General features: G+C 39.9%; 1 protein-coding gene and 1 long non-coding RNA gene across 2 annotated transcripts; both read left to right on the forward strand.

The window, feature by feature from the left end:
* The first annotated feature begins 2383 nt into the window (after positions 1-2383).
* Positions 2384-6288, forward strand: LOC140504426 (uncharacterized). Its single transcript, XR_011967100.1, has 3 exons — positions 2384-2494; positions 3164-3452; positions 6101-6288. It is a non-coding gene; the product is annotated as an uncharacterized lncRNA (long non-coding RNA).
* A 7868-nt stretch (positions 6289-14156) lies between these two features.
* RMI2 (RecQ mediated genome instability 2) lies at positions 14157-18963 on the forward strand. Its single transcript, XM_072609351.1, has 2 exons — positions 14157-14537; positions 17894-18963. Exons 1-2 carry the CDS (start codon positions 14222-14224, stop codon positions 18040-18042), a joined length of 465 nt encoding a protein of 154 aa, XP_072465452.1. The 5' UTR covers positions 14157-14221; the 3' UTR covers positions 18043-18963.
* The last annotated feature ends 823 nt before the right edge of the window (positions 18964-19786 follow it).

Here is a 19786-nt window from a genome sequence, read left to right on the forward strand (position 1 = left end):
TGAAATCATCCAAACAACAGAATCATACCCAGGCTCTCTGCCTAATTAAATTTTGCCTATGATCCTTGATGATAATAATGTTCTGAGGGGGCTACATGTATCATATTCCTCTATAAGAATATAAACAGTTTAACTTATTTAATCTCTTTTGATTTCTCCATCTTATTTACCTTTTTATTCTTCTCTTTGCTCCTGTATTGTGTGTCAAATAGTCTACTCAGCTCTGGTCTTTTCATTAGGAATGCTTTTCATCAGGAATGGTTAATTTCATTAAAGGTCAATTTTCTCCTCTCTAGGATTGTACTCAATTTTGCCAGGTAAGTTATCTTTGGTTGTAGGCCTATATCCTTTGTTTTCTAAAATATACTATTCCAAGGTCTCTAAATTTTTATAATAATGGCTGTTAAATCTTATGTAATCCTAACTGTGGTTCCTTGATTCTTGAATTCTTTCTTTTTGGCTATTCACAATATTTTTTCTTTGATTGGAAGTTCTGGATTTTGGCTACAATATATCTGGGAGTTTGTTTTTCTTTCTTTCTCTCTTTCTTTTTTCTTTCTGGCATTTTTTCTATTTCCACTTTGCCTCTAGTTCTAAGAGATCTGGAGAGTTTTCTTTTAAGATTTTTTTGAAACATGCCTAAACTCTTTTTATTTTGTTATGACATTTAGACAGTACAATCATTCTTAAATCATCTCTCCTTCATCTGTTTTCCAGATCAGTTGTTTTTTCCTATGAGATATGTCACATTTTCTTCTATTTTTTTCAGAATTTTGAATTTGTTTCATTATTTCTTGCTGTCTCATGGAATTACTAGTTTCCATTTGGTCAATTCTAAATTTTAAAGAGTTGTTTTCTTCAGTAAGTTTTTGTACCACTTTTTCCCAAGTTGTTAATTCTCTTTTCTTATCTTTATCCTTACCTCTTACTTCTTTCCCCATTTTCCCCTACATTGCTCTTACTTGGCTTTAAAAATAATTTTTAGGTCTTTCGTTTTAACTTCTACTTTAAATCTTCTAGAAATTCATGTTGGACTTGTGTCTGAGCTAAATTATTTTCTTTGAGGCTTTGCTTATAGATAGTTTCAACATATTTTCATTCTGTTCTTTTGGGTTTCTGTCTTGAGCTTCCCTATCCTATTTTTATTGTTGTTTGTTTAGCTCTCCCAGCCTACTTTTTTACTTTGGACTTTATATTAATTCTGGGCTTCATGCATTTCTGAAGGGAACTGCAGCCTAAGCTTCTATCTTTTTATGAGCTTCTTCTGCTTTCACAGCTCAGGCTGAGGTTCCTGCAAATTTTCAAGTGCTCCCAAAGGGGGTATCATCTAGAGTGAGTTCCCATTCCCCTCCTGATCTGACCTTTACAATTTCCTAACCAAGATTTGAGTCTGTTGACTTTTCCTTCATTAAGAGTTTCAGTAGGTTGATGCTGGACTGATTTGCAGTTAGCCCTCTGGTACGCACTGCAGGTTCAACATGACTGAACTGACACTTGCCCTTAGGCCTGGAACTCCTGCCCTGATTTTTCCATTGCAGACTCACAAGCTGGGCTAAAGGCTAATAGTACTCAGTTACTGCTTCTGGGATCAGAGCCACATATTTATATTTTCAAAATTTGTTACTTGTTCAGTACCCAGTTATGGCCCATGCTCATGACTGCTCCTCTCTGCCCTATATCTGTAACCTAGAACTGGGTAGTGGACAATAGAGCTGCCAGATGGCACTCATTCTTATACCTAACACTAGTTCATGGAATCCTCTGGGAATATAAATTTTGATTTCTGGAAAATAAATTTTGATTTTGAGTATAAATTTTGATTGCTGAAACCTCACAAGATATCTTGGGGTTTATGGGCTAGATTTCTTTTTAAGGACCTTGCCTTAAACTTAAGTCACTCTGACTCTCATTGATTGGTCAACAATAGGTCCCAGCCCAAGTCTCTCTTGGTCATTGTTTGGGCTCTGATGGCTCAAAGTGAATGTAAATAGTGGTTGTTTCTGTTTTGGCCAGAAACCCTGAGGGTCTTCTCCTCCCAGATTGATTTTTTTTTTTTTGACTAGGTGAAACAGGTCATTTTTTTTTGGCCTCATTTCTTATGTAGCCTTAATCACTTCATAGGCCTTGCCTTAGACTGAGACCTGGGAAAGACCTTAGCTTAAAAAGGTCAAAGTCTCCCACCTCATCCCGGGCCATCTCCAGTCTATATAGTGCCACTGGACCCAGGTGGCTAGAGGAGAGAGTGAGGCTGGTGACTTTACACAGCCCTGCCTCACTTCAATCTAATTTACTTGCAAGTCATGACATCACCTTTATGATGTCATGGTTGTCATGGTCTAAAGGTTCCTGGTCAGGAAACCAAAATATGTTGCAGTCCAGGAAATACAAGGTTACAGGTTGGGGGTCTGCTTTGAAAGAATTCGACCACTCAAACCATCTTTCACTCCAAGTAGCAATTTTATTATGACACTGGTTAGAGTGGGTGAGATTCCTAGTGAGTCTGCCTTATTTGTGATAACAATACAAGTGGGCCAGATTTTAAGAATTTAATGGGACAAGAATGACCCTTTTATATGGGAAAACTCTGGGAATATCTGGATGGGATTAAGGAGTGGCAAGTAGCCTGGGGTGGGCCAGGTACAGACAACAAGGACCACAATAAAAGGGCAGTTAAAAGGATTATTGACTAGAATGAGCCTGGTACCTCAGAGGAAATCCAGGGATCTGAGTTCAGGGGCTGGGTTCCTGAAATTTGTAGGAAAGTTCAGAGACCTTTTCTCTTAGGGACTCAGCAAGAATCCCATCCTTCATCAACGTTCTTCAAGAATGAAGGATAAACAAATTCCCAGGGTATCCCCTGGGATCTCTTTCTGCCCTGGTATATCCTACCCTGGTGTCCTGTCTCAGGCTTCTTTCAGTTTTTCGGCATTCCAGAATGCTTCCTTCTATACACTCCTGGACAGACTCTAGCTACAGTATCTACAGATCTCAATGTCACCCTAAGCCATCCCTGAATGGGAAAATTATTTACTGTGACTTTTTCTTGGATTTCCTGATAAGAATTCAGTCTTGTACATTTTCTAGATCATTGTGGGAAAGGGTTTGTGGAGACTTAGGTTATATTGCTTCCTCTTACTCTGTCTTGTTTCTATCTCTCCCTAAGTCTTTTAGACTTATTTGGAGTTTGGGAAGGAACCTATTGTGGTCCAATCTATGAGCTTCAGAGTGAACTGGGTTTAAGGTTTGTAAAAGAAGAAAGAAAGAAAGAACAAAAGAAAAAAAGAAAGAAAGAAGAAATCTAGTCAGTAAACCCCAAGTTAACTGGGCAGCTTCTGGCCATCAAAAGTTACTTTCCCTTGGAGAGGAACAGGAGAGAGAGAGGGAGAAGGAGAAGATGAGCTGAGTTACCCAACTAGCTGAGTCCCCATTCAGGCAGCTCAGTCTACTCACAGGTTTGTGTTTGTCCTTCATTTTCAAATAGGACCATGACATCAGGGAAATGATGACATGATTTGCAGTTGATTTTGATTTGAGTGAGGGAGGGCTTTGCAAGGTTGCCAGCCTCACTTTCTCCTCTAGTGCCATCTGGATCCAGTGACCAGATATTCATCAGAATGACTGGAGATGGCCCAGGATACAATGGGAGACCCTGGCCCTTTTAGGCTAAGGCCTTTCTTTACCACACTATTGTCACTGCATAAATGGTTCCCCTGTTCTATTAATTTCACTCAGCATCAATCTATATAAGTCTTCCCAGGTTTCTCTGAAACCTTCCCCTTTATATTTTCCTACAGCATAATAATATACCATCACATTATATACCATAATTTTCTGTCATTCCTCAATTTATGGGCAGCCCTTCAAACTCCTATTTTTATCACCTCAAAAAGAACTATAAATATTTTTGTACATTCTTAGAGGTTTTTGTTTTTGCTTAGGACTAATCCCTATATTAATCTACTCTCCTAATTTATCTTTCTCCTCTTTCTTTCTTATTTCCCTGTTGAGTGAAATGTATTCTTATACCCAACTGTGTATATGTACCTTCTCTCCTCTCTTTAAAAATACATTTTCCCCTTGCAGAATTATATTTAATTTTGACTGGTAGGTTATCAGTGGTGGTGTTCTTTCTATTCTAGAACATCATATTCCAAACTCTCTGCTCTTTTATAGTGGTGGCTATTAAGTTGTATGTAATTTTAACTGTGGCTCCTTAGTACTTAAATTCATTCTTTTTAACTCCTTGCAGTATTCTTTCTTTGACGTGGAAACTCTGGATGTTGGCTATGCTATATATACCTGGGAATTTTTATGTGAGGTTTTATTTCAGGAGTTAACCAGTACATTTTTTTTTCTTCTATTTCACCTTTGCTCTCTGGTGCAGAAAGATCTGGGCAGTTTTTAAGATTTCTTGAAATATAATATTTAGACTCTTTTCATTCATGGATTTCAAATATTATTCTTACATTTTCCCCCCAATCTGTTTTTCAGGTTGGTTGTTTTTTGTTATGAGATATCTTGCATTTTCTCCTATTTTTTAGTCTTCTAACTTTGTTTTGATATTTCTTGTTGCCTCATAAAGTCATTAGTTTCTATTTGGTTTATTCTAATTTTCAGGATATTTGTTCCCTGACCAAGATTTTGTATTTCTTCTGCCAATATGTTAATTCGCTTTCCAATTCTTCCTTCCATAATTGTCATTTCTTTTCCATTTTTTTCTTTAAATGCTTCCATCTCATTTATAGAAATATTTTAACTCTTAAAAAAACTTTTGTTTCATCTCTACTTGGAATTCTAGTCAAATTTATGTCCAACCTGTGTACCATGAGGTCTTCCTTGTATATTTTTTAAAGGGAGGGAGAAAGGATGGGGGAGGGAGAGAAGGAACGAAGGAAAGGAGAAAGGGAAGAAGGGAGAGAAGTCAGACTAGGGCACAACCAAAAATTATAACATTATAGCTTCTCACAGGCCTAGAGATTCTCTGCATCACCGTAGGGACTGGGGAACAGGTAGGCAGAAAAATCCTCTTCAGCATTTCCTAAACTGTGAGTCACAACCCCACATGGGGTTACATAACTGAATGTGGGGGTTGTGAAAAATTTGGCAACCGTAAAAGATTTCTGAAAGCATAAAGACCAAAAATTAATTAAAGATCAAATGCACAATGAATCCCAGGTGATTCTGGCAGTATTTGCCAGTGTTGCATCACACAACTTCACTGTAGCCTTGGATCTGAACGCAGTGTGCACACTCTGTACTGTTGTACATGCCTTCAGTCCACCCAACACGAACAAATGCTGCTGAAATGTGGAAAAGGGGTCCTGAGTAGAAAAAGTTTAAGCCCTGCTCTAGGTGACAACCCTTTTCTATACAAAACATTTTTTCCCTCCTTACCTTTGGACTACTTGTAGAAAGCTATCCCTAGGAAACCTGATAAAATCAACTTGGGGCATCAGGGTGAGGAGTGACTAAGAAATCCTCAGAGGTTGCCATTTTATAGAGCTGGATCTAACAAGTGTGAACAGATTTCAACAATTTGCTAATGGCAGCAGTTTGAGATGCTGTGTTTCACAATCACTGAAGCTGGTGAAATGTTATAGTGTGCAGGTAGGCTTCCAGGGAATTGTGCATTGTAAACAAATAAGCAGACAGTGCCAGAAGCTTGGCCAATGCAAAATTCCACCCCTCAGTTTCCTATCCCTTACCTCCATTCCTCTTACCTCCTATTACATCTGGGACTGGAGAAAATGTTTGAAATTTCCAGACTACAGACTACACTTCTAACTGGCCTTAGTCTCATGCATACCAGCCCTCTGAGTCTATTCACAGACCAAGGCCTTTCAAGGACCTAGAACAGGAATGGGGAACCTGTGGTCTCGAGGCCACTTGTGGCCCTCTGGGTCCTGTAGTGCAGCCCTTTGACTGAGTCCAACTTTTATAGAACAAATCCTCTTAATAAAAGAATTTGTTTGCCAAACTTGGATTCAATCAAAAGGCCTAACCTGAGGACCTAGAAGGCTACATATGGCCTCGAGGCTGGCCACAGGTTCCCCACTCCTGATCTAAAGGTTAGTGTTAACCATAGAACTTCTCTTTCTAGGTCAGCTTCGTTAGCCTGCAAAGCAGCAGTACCAGCACCCAGAAGAAACATCAAGTTTGAAGCTGGACAGCAAAAAAATCACAGCTCCTGCCCACTATGTGCTGGCGGCAAATATTTACTAACCAGTTCTCATAGTGAGCCTTACTATTATAATTATATTATTAAAAATGTTTTTCCTTCACTTTAAATCTAGACATTAGCAAAACAATGAATCAAGTCCCAATTTGTAGCATTTGCTGAGGTGTAAATCTCACACTGAAAATTTGACTATTGGCTCTCAAATATGAGCAGCCTCCACTGTGTATCCCATTTGTGTACCTCATTCAGAAAGATCAGATTAGCAAAAGGGGAGTTTTAAGGGGTGACGACATTTGATATTAAGAAGCTAAATTTTCAAGGAAATTCACAAAGCTCTAGAGGTAAGAAGAATGTGGTAGATATTTATTAAGTGAGAATTAATAGCAAAAAAATAGAAGTGATATTATTATTGGAGTATCCTATAGACTACCTGAGCAGAAAGAGGAAATAAATGAGGATTTAAGGGAAAAAAGATCATTAACTTGGCATGGAAGTAAGACCTAGCAGTGATTCCTTCAATTATCTAGACATCTGCTGGTGCCCTCTCTGCCAAAGCAAAGCAGTTAATATTTCTTGGCTTGTCTTAATAATTTCCTCCCTCAAAGGTAGGAGGAATGAATGAAGGAAACTACTGTTCTGTATCTGAGTCTCACCAACAAGGAAGAATTGGTTGCTGGGGTGAAAATAATGGGAACTTTGTAGAGAAGAATTCCATCTAAGAGGTTGAGGAATGCTTGGTTCTATTTCCCTTGTTATAAAGGAGGCTCCCTGAGTGACCACATATTGACTTAGAAAGCCACAAATTAGCATTATGTTGTATTGTACTTTTATTTATTTTTTTAAACATTTCCCAATCACATTTTCATCTGATTCCCCTGCAAACTCCTAAGTGCAGACAGCTCTGTCAAAAGACCAATGGGAATTCACTGAGAACTCTTCAACCTACTTAGATTAAAACTACCCATGGGTAACCCCAATCCAAAGACCTTTAGACTAGGAATACGCATGTTTAGAAAAGATTGAAATCAAAACATCAGGGAGTTGTGAACTGATCCAGCCATTTTGGACAGCAATTTGGAACTATGCCCAAAAGGCTAGAAAAATGTGCTTGCCCTTTGACCCAATAATACCTCTTCTAGGGCTGTATCCCAAAGAGATCATAAAAATGGGAAAAGAACCCACATTTACAAGGACATTTATAGCACCTCTTTTCATGGTGGTGAAGATTTGGAAATTGAGGGGATGCCCATCAGTTGAGGAATAGCTAAACAAGTTGTGGTATATTAATGTAATGGAATCCTACTATGTTATAAGAAATGATGAGCAGGTGGACTTCAGAAAAACCTGGACTTATATGAACTGATGCTGAGTGAGGGGACCAGAACCAGGAGAACATTGTACGCAGTAACAGTCACATTGTTGGATGACTAACTTTGATAGATTTAGCTCCTCTCAGCAATGCAAGAATCTAAGACAATTCCAAAAGACTCATGATGGAAAGTGCTATACACACCCAGAGAAAGAACTGTGGAGTCTGAATACAGATTGAAGTACACTGTTTTCTCTCTTTTTGGTGTGTTTTGTTTTTTCTTTCCCATGGTTTCTACCATTCATTCTAATTTACAACATGAGTAATGTGAAAATATGTTAATAAGAATGTACATTTAGAGTTGGGGCTAGGTGGTGCAGTGGATAGAGCACCAGTGCAGGAGTCAGGAGTACCTGAGTTCAACTCTCACCTCAGACACTTGACACTCACTAGCTATGTGATCTTGGGCAAGTCACTTAACCCCAATTGCCCCATGCTGGGTCATCTCCAGTAGTCCTGATGAATATCTGGTCACTGGATTCAGATGACTCTGGAGGAGAAGTGAGGCTGGTGATCTGCACAGCCCTCCCTCACTCAAAACAAAGTCAAGTGCAAGTCATGTCATCATTTCTCCGATGGCACAGTCTTCTTTGGCAATGAAGGACGAACACACACACTTACATATTTAGAGCCTATATCAAAATGCACACTGTCTTGGGGAGGGCGGAGAGGAGGGGGACAGAAGAAAAATTAAAACTCAAAAGCTTATGGAAGTGAATGTTGAAAACAAAAAATTAATTATTTTTTTAAAAAAGAAATTAAATCACCGGGTTGTACTGCTTGCTGCTACTAACTTGATCCTTTTCAACAGGAAGGATCAGAAGTTGGTCAAGTTCCACAGTTACCTTGGTAATTGTGATGCTCCAATGAGCTGAATCGATTTGCTGGGAAATTGAGAAGTTCTCTATAGTTTTCAGAGAGTAGATGACTTTCAGTCTCACAGATCTTTCTCTCTCTTAGTGGCTGTATCAATTTATTAGTCTAAGGGGTGTGGTGATTGTGAAGTTACCCAATCATAATTGGCTCTGAAGCTCCAATTCTACTTGCAAAACCCTCAGTCTTGCCTGAACTTAAGTTTCACTGATCCATAGTCATATGACCATGACAGAAATGAAATCATTCTCCACTGGGACAGAACATGTTTAACTATAGTAAGTTTACTCTTTCCATAGAAACAACAGAATACTTACCAGTCAGTAAAGAAACATTTATTAAACACCTACTGTGTGCCACGAACTGTGCTAAGCCCTGGAGATCCAAAGGTAAAAAACTCAAGGAGTTCACAATCTAACGGGGGAGACACTATGTAAACAACTATACATAAACAAGCTAAGTACAGGATAGATCAGAAATAAGAAACAAAGGGAAGGTACTAGCATTAAGAAGGATTGGGAAAAACTTTCTCTAGAAGGTAGAATTTTAGATGAGACTTGAAGGAAGCCAGGGAAACCAGGAGGCAGAGATAAGGGAGAATGTTCCAGGCATGGGGTGAAAATGTTCAAAGTCAGGAGATAGAGTATCTAGTTTGAGGAACAGCTAGGAAGTCAGAGTCATTTTGGATCAAAAAGTACAGGGGAGGAAAGTGATGGGCAAGGTTATAAAGGGCTTTGAACTCCAAACAGAGGATTTCCTATTTGATTTTGGAGGTGATAGTCACTAGAGTTTGAGTGTGTTTGAGGGTGTGTGTGTGTGTGTGTGTGTGTGTGTGTGTGTGTGTGTGTGTGTGTGTGTCTGTGTGTGTGTGTGTGTGCGTGTGTGTTGAGGAGCATAATGAGACCTGAGCTTTAAAAGGAAGCACACTGCTATGTGATAGCACACCCATGATTTCTCCTAGGCTCAGGCAGTCCTTGGCAGGACACAAATTGCTCCAAATCCAGGAGTTACAGAGAAAACCCAGTTTGGTTTATTCAGTTTTCCAAGGTCTATCCTCTTACAAATAGGCTGTGGCTATTGATTGGGAAAACTAGATAGCAATTTGTGAAACAGACTAGTCTCTTACACAGCACATCATAAATAATGTGCTAACAATATAAAAAAAGTAAAGCACAAAACAAATGTAAGAAAGGAAATTATATTTCACAAGTATAGATAAGGGATGATTTCTTAACATGGTTTAACTTATAGGAAATAAGATATATTAATTTGATTATGATAATGTTTAATATAAAATTTTGGAATAATCTCTTTGTTCTCTCTGAAGCAAACTCAGAGAATGCCTCTTCCTATGTCAGCAAAAGCCAGCCAAAGCTGACTCTGCACTCCTTGGGAGACCTTTAACCTATGACATATCTTGAATAATGGGACTTTCCTTTGTATCTTATTATCTATAGACACATACTATGTTATGGCATATTAATGGTAAAGAAAAAATAGGCATCCTGGGTTTCTATTGAACATTGTTTGCCCTTTCCTGCATCAGTTATCTGTTTGGGGCAGGAAGCCTGCCACTTACTAGTGGTGGGATTTCCTTACCACCTGGGACATATGTTTACCCAGCTTGGAATCTCAAGACCTGACTGCCATTGCTTTGTTAATTGTCCTGTCTTACTGAATTTATGATTTGCTTAATTAGGAGAGTTTCTTTCTCATGGCAAAATGTACTTAAGACAGATAATTTCTGTACTAGGTAGTCAGAGTCACCTCTGACTCCATAGCGCTATGTAACTGTTTTCTTTATGGGGAATTGATCAATTAATTAATTAAATCATAAAATGTATGCATTTAGCCATGTTGCCTTTCTTAACCAAGTTTTCAGGTCAACAATTATATAAGAAACTAAGTTTTCCATACTAAATATATATATACATATATGTGTGTGTGTGTGTGTGTGTGTGTGATTAGATAGTACCATCCCCTAAAGCTACTATTTTATGTATTTATTTCCTTGCAGGCACAGTAAAAACTTCTAGAAAACTGTTAATACCTTTTGTCTCCATTTCCTCTTCTCTCGCTCTCTCATTTTATTTTGAATGCAATAAACAAATAAAATGAAAATTTCCATATACAAAGTAGGACAGAAAAAAAGGATTGCACATGAAGCTGGAAATCTGCCTTTTCTTTTTAAGAATATAATAAATTCAACATGAAGCTTTCAAAGCTGTCTTACTTATTAAAGTTTCTTTCTGGCTTTCCTTCTGCACTCTTCTATGCATTTTAAATAAAAGCTTCTTTTAATAAAAGGCTTTTAATAAAAGCCTTTTCTTTCAGCAACCCTATTTACACTACGCTCAGTGGAATTAAAAAAAAATTAAGCAACGTTATGACAAATACACATAGTCAAGCAAAACAAAACCCCTGTTTATCCGTGCCCAAAGATGCATGTCTCCTTTTGCAGATTGAGTCTATGACTTCAGGTGACGGGTGCGATATTTCATCATCGGTCCTCTGGAATCAGAATTGGTCAGTAAATCTATTATTGTATAACGTGTTCTGGTTCTGCTCCCTTGATTCTGCATCAGTTCATCCAAGCTTTCCCAAGTTTCTCTGAATCCATTTCCTTTGTCATCTCTTTGGTGCAATAATATTCCATTATATTCATAGTCTGTAATTTATCTAGCCATTCTCCATTTTCAGTTCTTTGCTATTACAAAAAAGAGCGGTTATATTTTTAAACATGTGTTGTTTTCCTCTTTCTTTGATCTCATGGCCCTAGTAATGGTGTCAGTGCGTCAAAGGGTAGATACATGATTTAATTACTTTTTTTTGTATAGTTCCAAGGTGTTTTTCCAGAATATCTAGAACAGGAGCGGGAAGGAAACCTGTGGCCTTGAGGCACACTTGGCCCTCTAGCACTTTGATTGAATCCACAGAATAAATCCCCTTATTAAAAGGATTTGTTCTGTTAGCTTGTATTCAGTCAAAAGGCTGCACCCAAGGACTTAGAAGGCCACATGTAGCCTCGAGGCACAAGGTTCCCCATCCCTGGCCTGGGACAATCCACAAATCCACCAACAGTGCATTAGTGAGCCCCCCTTTTTTTTCTGCAGTCTTTCCCAAAGACTGTTATTTTTCATTTTTGCCATCTTTATCAACCTGATAAGGTGTGAAATGAAACTTCAGAATTGCTTAAATCTGTATTCCTCTAATTATTAGTAATTTAGAGTTTTTCACATAGCTGTTAATATCTTGAATGTCTTTCTTTGCATCTCAGCCTTAAGTTGCCAATAATCTTTTTTTAATTAAATGTTTTATGTTTTTAATTGTCAAGCAATTATTTTTTTCTCTTCCTCCTCCCCACATCTACCACTGAGAAACAAGAAAAACAAAAACCAAACTCTTCTAATGAATAAACACAGTCAAGCAAAATGAATTCCCATGTTGGCTGTGTTCAAAAATGTGTGCCTCATTCAGGAAGCGAATACCATTCTTCATCTGTCTTCTGGAATCATGACTGATCAGAGACCTTAGAACTTCCAGAATTTTTCAATTTTTACAATATTGATGTTATGGTGTAAATTATTCTGGTCCTAATCACTTCACTCTACTTTAGTTAATATGTGTCTTCCCAGGTTTCCCTAAAACCATCTCCTTCATTATTTCTTAGAGCATAAAAGTATTCTTTTGTATTTGTATACTATAATTTAACTGTCCCCCAATGGTTGAGCAGTCCCTTAGTTTCTATTTCTTTGAAAATATTTTTTTCATATGTAGGTCCTTGTCCTCTTACTTTGATCTCTTTTAAGTATAGAGTATTATTGCTGGATCAAAGGATATGCACAGTTTAATAACTTTATGGATATGATTCCCAGTTGATATCTAGAATGGCCATAATATCTTAATGATCAGATCTAATGGTCCTTTCTCGGTCTTCATCATTCTTGAACTTTGCAGCATGTGACACTATTGACCACCCTGTCCTCCTGAATATTCTCATCTCTCTGGACTTTAATGATTGTTCTCTCTTGATTTTCTTCCTTCTCAGTCTCCCTTGCTGTCTGATCATCCATATGCCTCCTAACTATCAGTGAACTCCAAGGCTTCATCCTGGACCATCTTCTATTTCCTCTTTACACTCTCTTACTTAGTAACCAGATCAGCTCCCATGGATTTAATTATCATCTCTATACAATGAGCCCTAGTCTCTCTACCAAGTGCCACATTTCCAGCTGCCTATTGGAAATCATTTAGGCATCTCAAATTCAATTTGTCAAAAACTTAATTAATTATATTCTCCCCCCCCCCCAACACTGCTTATAAGTATCATACTAGAAAATTTAATTGTTCACCATTACTCCTAGAACCCTGTGGGGAATTATGGCCATCCATACTTTGAAAACTTGACCCACCAATGTGAGTGGGAGTTGGGCAGTGATCCCAAAGGAGGTATTATACACACTTTTCCTGGTTATTCACTGGTAAGAAAATGGGCTCTTTTCCCCACCATTCTCCTTCCCCATCTTCATTTTTATTAGTAGTATGATGGAGAGGTGATTGAAGTTTAAACTACTGGACACAGATGAGCAACAAGAGAGATTATTAATGTTTAGACCAAAATCAGAAGGTAATCATAATGAAACCATAGAACCCTGCAACGGAGGAATTCCCCTCTTGTGAGCTTTTAATACTGGGAACAACCCCGGGACGATGAAAGCAGGAGGCCTGACCAGAGGCAGGGCATAGACTACTTGTGGTCCTGTCCAGACTTAGGGTTTGAGGACTTTCCATCTGTAATAGGAAACTGAATAGACCTAAAATATGGAAACACTGGACTTGGAACAGAAAGGAACCTTGAAGATCATTTAATCTAGTCCACTCACTTCACTTAATATGAAAAAACTTGAGACCCAGAGAATGGAAGTTTAAGGTCTAAAACTGAGCTTTGCAATTTCCCAAACAGTGTTCAAGTAGGGTGCAAACCTTGAAGTGCCATATAAATGTTATCAAGTATCCGTTTCCCAATAAAATAACATTACTATAATATTATTGGGAAATAATAAAAGCTAGCATTTATAGAGCATGTAAAGACTTGGATCCCCACCCTGCTGTTTAAGGGAGATCGTATATGTAAAGTATTACACGAATCTTAAAGTATTGTGTTAATATTAGCCATTATTATTTCCTCCTTGAGTAACACGATGCAAACCTTAAAGTGATACATATTAACAAATACTCCTTCCTGGTAACATAGTACTGGATTGCGACATAGTTACATATTATTTTCCAATACTGTTACTTAGTTAATAAAATATTGCTAAGACTACACTTCTTCCTAACATCGAGAAGTGATAATAGCCAATATGTACATAAGGTTTTAAGGTCTGTCAGGGTTTACACAGATTCTAAGTTCCTGGAGGGCAGGCACTGCCTTTACCTCTTCTTGCACCCGCTGCACCTAGCACGGTGCCAGGCACACAGTAAGCACTTAATGAATGTTTACTGAATCAAATTGAGGCGGGCTGGTAAGCAGCTGGAACTCGTCTTCTTTGGGTCGGACATCCATCCTGAGGGGGAGGGGCTTCGAGCTAAAGGCTGCACCTGCGCCCTGCGGGAGGGCAGGGAGCCGCCCTCTCTGGCATTCATTCAATAACCCAGCGCGCGATCCCCTCCCCCCCGCCCCCGCAGTCCCCGCCTTCTCCGCCCAAGCCCGCCTCCCGGCCCTCTCCATTGGCGGACTCCGCCCGCGCGCTCCTGATTGGTGGAGCCGCCCTCCGTGGCGGGAGAGTGTGGGTAGGACCATGGCGTCGGACGCCCTGAGCGCCGGGTCGGCCCGGGGTCGGGGCCCAGGCCCGTCGGTGCGGCTCCCCACGGCGCCTCCGCTGAAGCTGCTGGCCGGGCAGCTGCGGCGCTGCGCCGTAGGCGGACCCGGGGCCTGGCAGCTGGCCCGTGAGCCGGCGGGCCGAGCTCCGCTGGAGCTGGCGGCCGTGTGGATGCAGGGCCGAGTGCTGGAGGCGGCGGAGCAGGGCGGCTGGGCGCGGCTGCGGGACTCGAGCGGCTCCTTCACAGTGCGGGGCCTGGAGCGTGTGCCCCGGGGGAAGCCCTGCCTGGCCCCAGGTAACCCTCCCCGCCCCTCTGGCTCCGCCCCCTCATAACGTCGGCCACGCCTCTCCCCCTCTGGCCCCGCCCCCTGTCTCACATTACTCGTCCCTGGTGCGCGCTAGACTTGGCCACGTGGAGCCCAGGGTTGAGCCGAAGACTCGCGGCTTTCAGAAGGGCCTGGGGGGTTCAGGTGTAGCCACCGACCCTTCCTTGCTGTGTGGCCCCGGGCAAAATACTTAACCTCTCGGAACCTCAGATTCCTCTTATGCAAAATTAAGGAATTGGGCTCAGTGATAGCCCCTTCCTCTGCCAAAGTTACCAATCTACAAAGGGATGTGTAAGTTCTGGAGCTGGAGTTAAGGGATGGACGCTTTCCGTGCAGTGGGACCTTGCGCGCGCATCCCCTGACCTCTGGCTTAGTTTCCTTGTCCGTAAAATGAGAGTGAGTGGACTCTGCGACCTTTAAGACCCTTTCCCTGGGCCAGATTTATGCCTCTGGATGCATGCTTCGGGGTGGAGTTCAGGGACTGGAACTGGGGAAGCCTGGATCTTAATGCATCCCCTTGTCAGGTATGAGCAGTGTGGCCTTGGGCAAGTGGTTGTGACATTGAACGAGGTCACACAGGCAAAAACACTCGTCCAGCCTGGTCGGTTGTTATTGCTCTACTAAGGTGGAAGGGAACTTAAGGGTATTTATTATGACAGTGGAAAGAATACTCCACCGAATCCAGGAGGAGCTCAATTCAGATCCCAAACCTGCCAGTGTGTGACCTTGGGAAAGTCACTTAACCACTTTAGGCCCCAGGACCTCCAAGGTTCTTACCAGATTTTCATCTACGTGACTTGTCCGGGCTCAGTTTCCTTCCAGCTCCAAATCAATGAGCCCCTTTATTTCACTGATAAGAAAACAGGCCCAGAAGGGAAGTAATTTATGCAAAGGAAACGGAGATGGAACTAGAACCCTGTTCTCTTGAACATCTCTCCCCTCCTCCCCAGGTTATTCATAGGATTAAAAGATTTAAAATCAAAAAGCCTTTTTTTAGTGGACAGAGGTACATAAATATGAATCATTTTACTTCTAAAAAGCTAAAACTACAAATTATTTTATACAAATTCTACCAGGACAGATCAACAATAAACAGATTGTGTATTGTTTGTCTTTGGACACGTTCAGTGATTCATTGTAGACCAATAAGAAACCAACTTTCCAATCATGTGATTGATTTTTAATTGTTGATGACAATACCTTTGCCTAATATTGAGACATAATAATAATAGCCAATATGTATATAAGGTTTTAAGGTTTGTAAATGGTTTACACAGATTGTAAGTTCCTTGAAGTCAGGGAAATTTTTTTCAGGGTTTGTTATTGTTTTCTAAATCCTTGATTTTTTTCTAAAAAAAATGAGCCATAGGAATCAAGATTTCATCAGCAAATAAGTGAAAAACAAACCAAAAATAATCAAAGAAACAATAATCTTCAAAATAACACCCTTGTAGTGCACCTTGCAACCGCATAGTGTAACGGACTGCATTAAGAGTACAAATCTTGACCATTCTCTTCGCTTTCCTCAGAGACTTGGGTGTTTTTTGGGTTTGCAGGTAGTATATTTTAGAGTTACTGCTCTTGACTGCTGGGAAATAACTACTCTTGCTCCCAAAAGACAAGAGAGCTTACAGTCATGTTCAGTCCCCAGCAGTTCTCCAGGGAATTTCATTTGGGCTTTTTCTCCCTTATCTAGAAACTTTCCACTTGCTAATTCAGGTTTTCATCCATTTTTGAGGCAGCTAGGTGTCAGAAGTAGATAGAGGGCCAGCCCTTGAGTCAGGAAGATTCACCTTCATGAATTAAAATCTGGCTCCACATACTTATTATCTGTGTGACCCTGGGCAAGTCACTTAACCCAATTTGCTTCCGTTTCCTCATCTATAAAATAAGCTGGAGAAGGATATGGCAAACCACTCCAGTATCTTTGCCAAGAAAACCCCCAAAAGGGTGACAGAGTCAGAAATGACTGAAAAAAAAAAAAACAACCCGACTGAACAACAACCATTTGTTTGCATCACATTTTCCCTGGAGTGTCTGTCACCTCCTGAGAGTCCCTGAGCCTGCTATCAAAGCCTCTGCATCCAGCTGTCAGTTGAGAGCTTCTCAGCTCTGTCTTCCTGTTTAACTTCTCTCTTCTTTGGGTCATCAGTCATTCTACTTTGCAACTCCACATCATGCAAAGGGTAGAGCAAATGTAGATTTAGAATTTTTCAAGGCCCCTTGGGAGACTAGGGTGTTATTGCTTAAGTGGAGGCCCTACCACCTGTGGTAGGGTCAAGAAAAGAGGACCTAAGACTAAATCTACCTGACTTCTTTTGGTAACAGCCTTGGGAACAAAAATATAAATCAGTCCTGGAGGATGGAGATGATATGATTAAAAAAAAAACAAAAACAGAAGCTCTGTGGCATGTATCAAGGCCTGGCAGCTTGCCTGTCCTTCGTGCTGTTTGGGGTTTTTTACACAATTGAGTTTTGTGTGGTTTAGATCAGCCAAGTTTTGCTTTCAAGGAGGACCACTTCTCTGAGGAATTGGGAAGAGGGTAGTGGTTAACATGTCATTAGATCATTAATATGGCAGACTGCCCTCTTGTTGATTTATTTTAGTTTGCCCAGTGAGTGGTCTGGGATTAAGTGGAAGGTGGCAGGATATCAGTTTTGTGCAATCTGGACCCGAATGGTGCTGTCTGCCAAGCTTTTTTTGGCACTGTTAAAGGAAAATTGGATTTGCTCTCTGTGGATCCGTCAGAAAAGTTTACCCTACGCCCTCCAAAGATGAAGATTGTCCCATCTGCAGAGACTACAGGCTGGTTCTCTTCTAGGGCTATTCCATGGCTGTCAATAAAGGAGCATTACATTAGATGACATGAATTTTCTTACTTTTATAGATCCCATCTAATTCTAATGTATACCTTCACAGTAAGTCTTTTTCATTACAGCATGTCATTATTTACATGAGGATTGGCTGTTAAATGGTTTTATTTTTAACTTGGAAGTGAAGATATTGACATTGTCCAGCTGTGTTTTCTTCCTAAGCCCCTGTCCACCCACCTCCTTCCTAATAATAATAGTCAGCATTTGTATAGTGCTTTTAGGTTTGCAAAGTGCTTTACACATCTTACAGTACTTCATTCGTTTGATTACCCACTGCACTGGAATTTTGACCTCTAATATTTCTTCATCTCTTTTTTTCTGTGTCTGGTGCTATGTATTTACTTTCTCTCTCTAGGGTAGTTATACTCTTTGAAGAATCAGAACCTTCTTTGCTTTAAAATGTAATTGATTTATTCAGTAACTATATTTCCTTTTTTTTTTTTTGTTCTAGGAAAATATGTGATGGTGATGGGAGTCATTCAAACCTGCAACCCTGAACCTTGTCTTCAAGCTGTGAAGATGACAGATCTTTCTGAAAACCCTATACATGAAAGCATGTGGGAGCTGGAAGTAGAAGATTTGCACAGGAATATTCCCTAAGTGCATTTTAATATGTAGTTTAAGGGAACTGGAATTACAAGTGATTTTGGTTCTTGCACCTTTTGGATCTCCTGGGCCTAATTGTGTTTGCTAGTTTGTGTTTCTCGAAAGTTCCCTAGAGCACTTGGGGTGAATTGGCTAGATAATTGGTTTACAGACACAGTGAGAATTTAGGACATTTTCGTGGTGTGGCTATTTCGGCATATTCAGCTCCAGTAGAAGCATCCATTCCCCCTGCTAAGAATGCTGTTGATGATGGAAAGCAGATGTTTGCTGTGCTTTTTTGTTTTTGTTTTATTTTAAAAGCACATGAAAACCTCACACTGCATTTCCCAAATATTACAAGTGATGGTATTTTTCCATTACTGCAGCAACTCTGTTTTAGAATGCAGAATTTGAATCCCAAGTCATTGGCTATGGTGATTAAAATGTGGTTATGGTCAGGAAAACAGACTGTGTAAAAAGAATGACATCATGGCTCCATTTATTCTCCATCAACGACTTCCAGATCCAGTTTGCAAGTCAAATGACATTTTTATAACTACAGGGCACAAACTGCTGTCTGCAAAATACAGCTGTCTTTCCTCTTCAAACACCACTCGACCACTGAGGCTTAGCTTTCCCTGAGATAGGGACAGTTTCTTCCTTCACTTAGATATTGTTGAAATGCTTGATGAAACATGCAATAAAGACGAGAACTAACATGTGATAGATATGTGTCTGTATTCAGGACTTAACTGTAGCTGCTGCTTCATAACTCTAGACAAGAATTCTTGAGGGAACATCCTACTGCCTGTGATTTCTTATTTCATAAAATGGGACCAGTGTGGATTTTATCTTGTGAATGTTGAGCTGTGTATTTGTGCATTCATTCTCATACCTCACTTTTTCTTGCCTTTTTAAAATAAATTTTTACCAGGACCTTTTGTTTTTCACATTGCTTAAATTCCCCCCTCCCCCCAACTTCCTTCCTCGCAGAGAGCCATCCATATATTTAATTTTTTTTCTTTAGATTTCAAGCTTCAAGGAGATAAGACTTGTATTTTATACATAATTGAAAGAAATGAATGAATGAAAAAGCATTTAAACCTTTAAGTATGTTCCAGGTACTGTGATAAGTGCTGAAGGTATCAATAGAAATATCGGATAGTACCTGCTCTTTGGGAGCTCACATTCTAATTAGGGGAGATAACATGTAAAAAGAGTTTGGATGCAAAGCAAAAATCCTCACAGTTAAAAGAGAGTTTGTATATAAGTTTTGATTTTGAATGAATGAGTGAATGGCAAGTACTTTTGGGCCTTAGGTTATGTTACAGAAGTAAATGCAGGTGACAGTAATGGGGGGTGTAAGGGTGTAGAGGCAGAGCTTAGATGGTAGGAAGGCCTGGTGGTCCATCATCTCATTGGAAGGAATGGAGTTGCTGACTCTCATCTCATCCAAGTCCTATGAGCAAGCATGAAGCCCTACTTAAGACAGAAAACAAGGGAAGGTGGCTGTCTGGGATGGATTCTGGCATGGAGTTAGCCCAGAGAGGGAGGAAGGAGAGAAGGAATGGAGGGGGAAGGCACAGTTTTAATGCTCTTTTAAAATTATAGTTGTTGTGACTTATGTTTTAAAGCTTTAGAGTTTTATTTTGTGAATCAGGAGACTGAAGAGCTTCTACTTTATGTTTTGTGTTTTTCGGTTTTAAGTTTGAAGACTTTTTAAAGTAAAATATTTGTTTACATTTACCATTTGTCCTTA

Source organism: Notamacropus eugenii, chromosome 1, assembly GCF_028372415.1.
Source record: "Notamacropus eugenii isolate mMacEug1 chromosome 1, mMacEug1.pri_v2, whole genome shotgun sequence".
Classification (NCBI taxonomy): Eukaryota; Metazoa; Chordata; class Mammalia; order Diprotodontia; family Macropodidae; genus Notamacropus; species Notamacropus eugenii.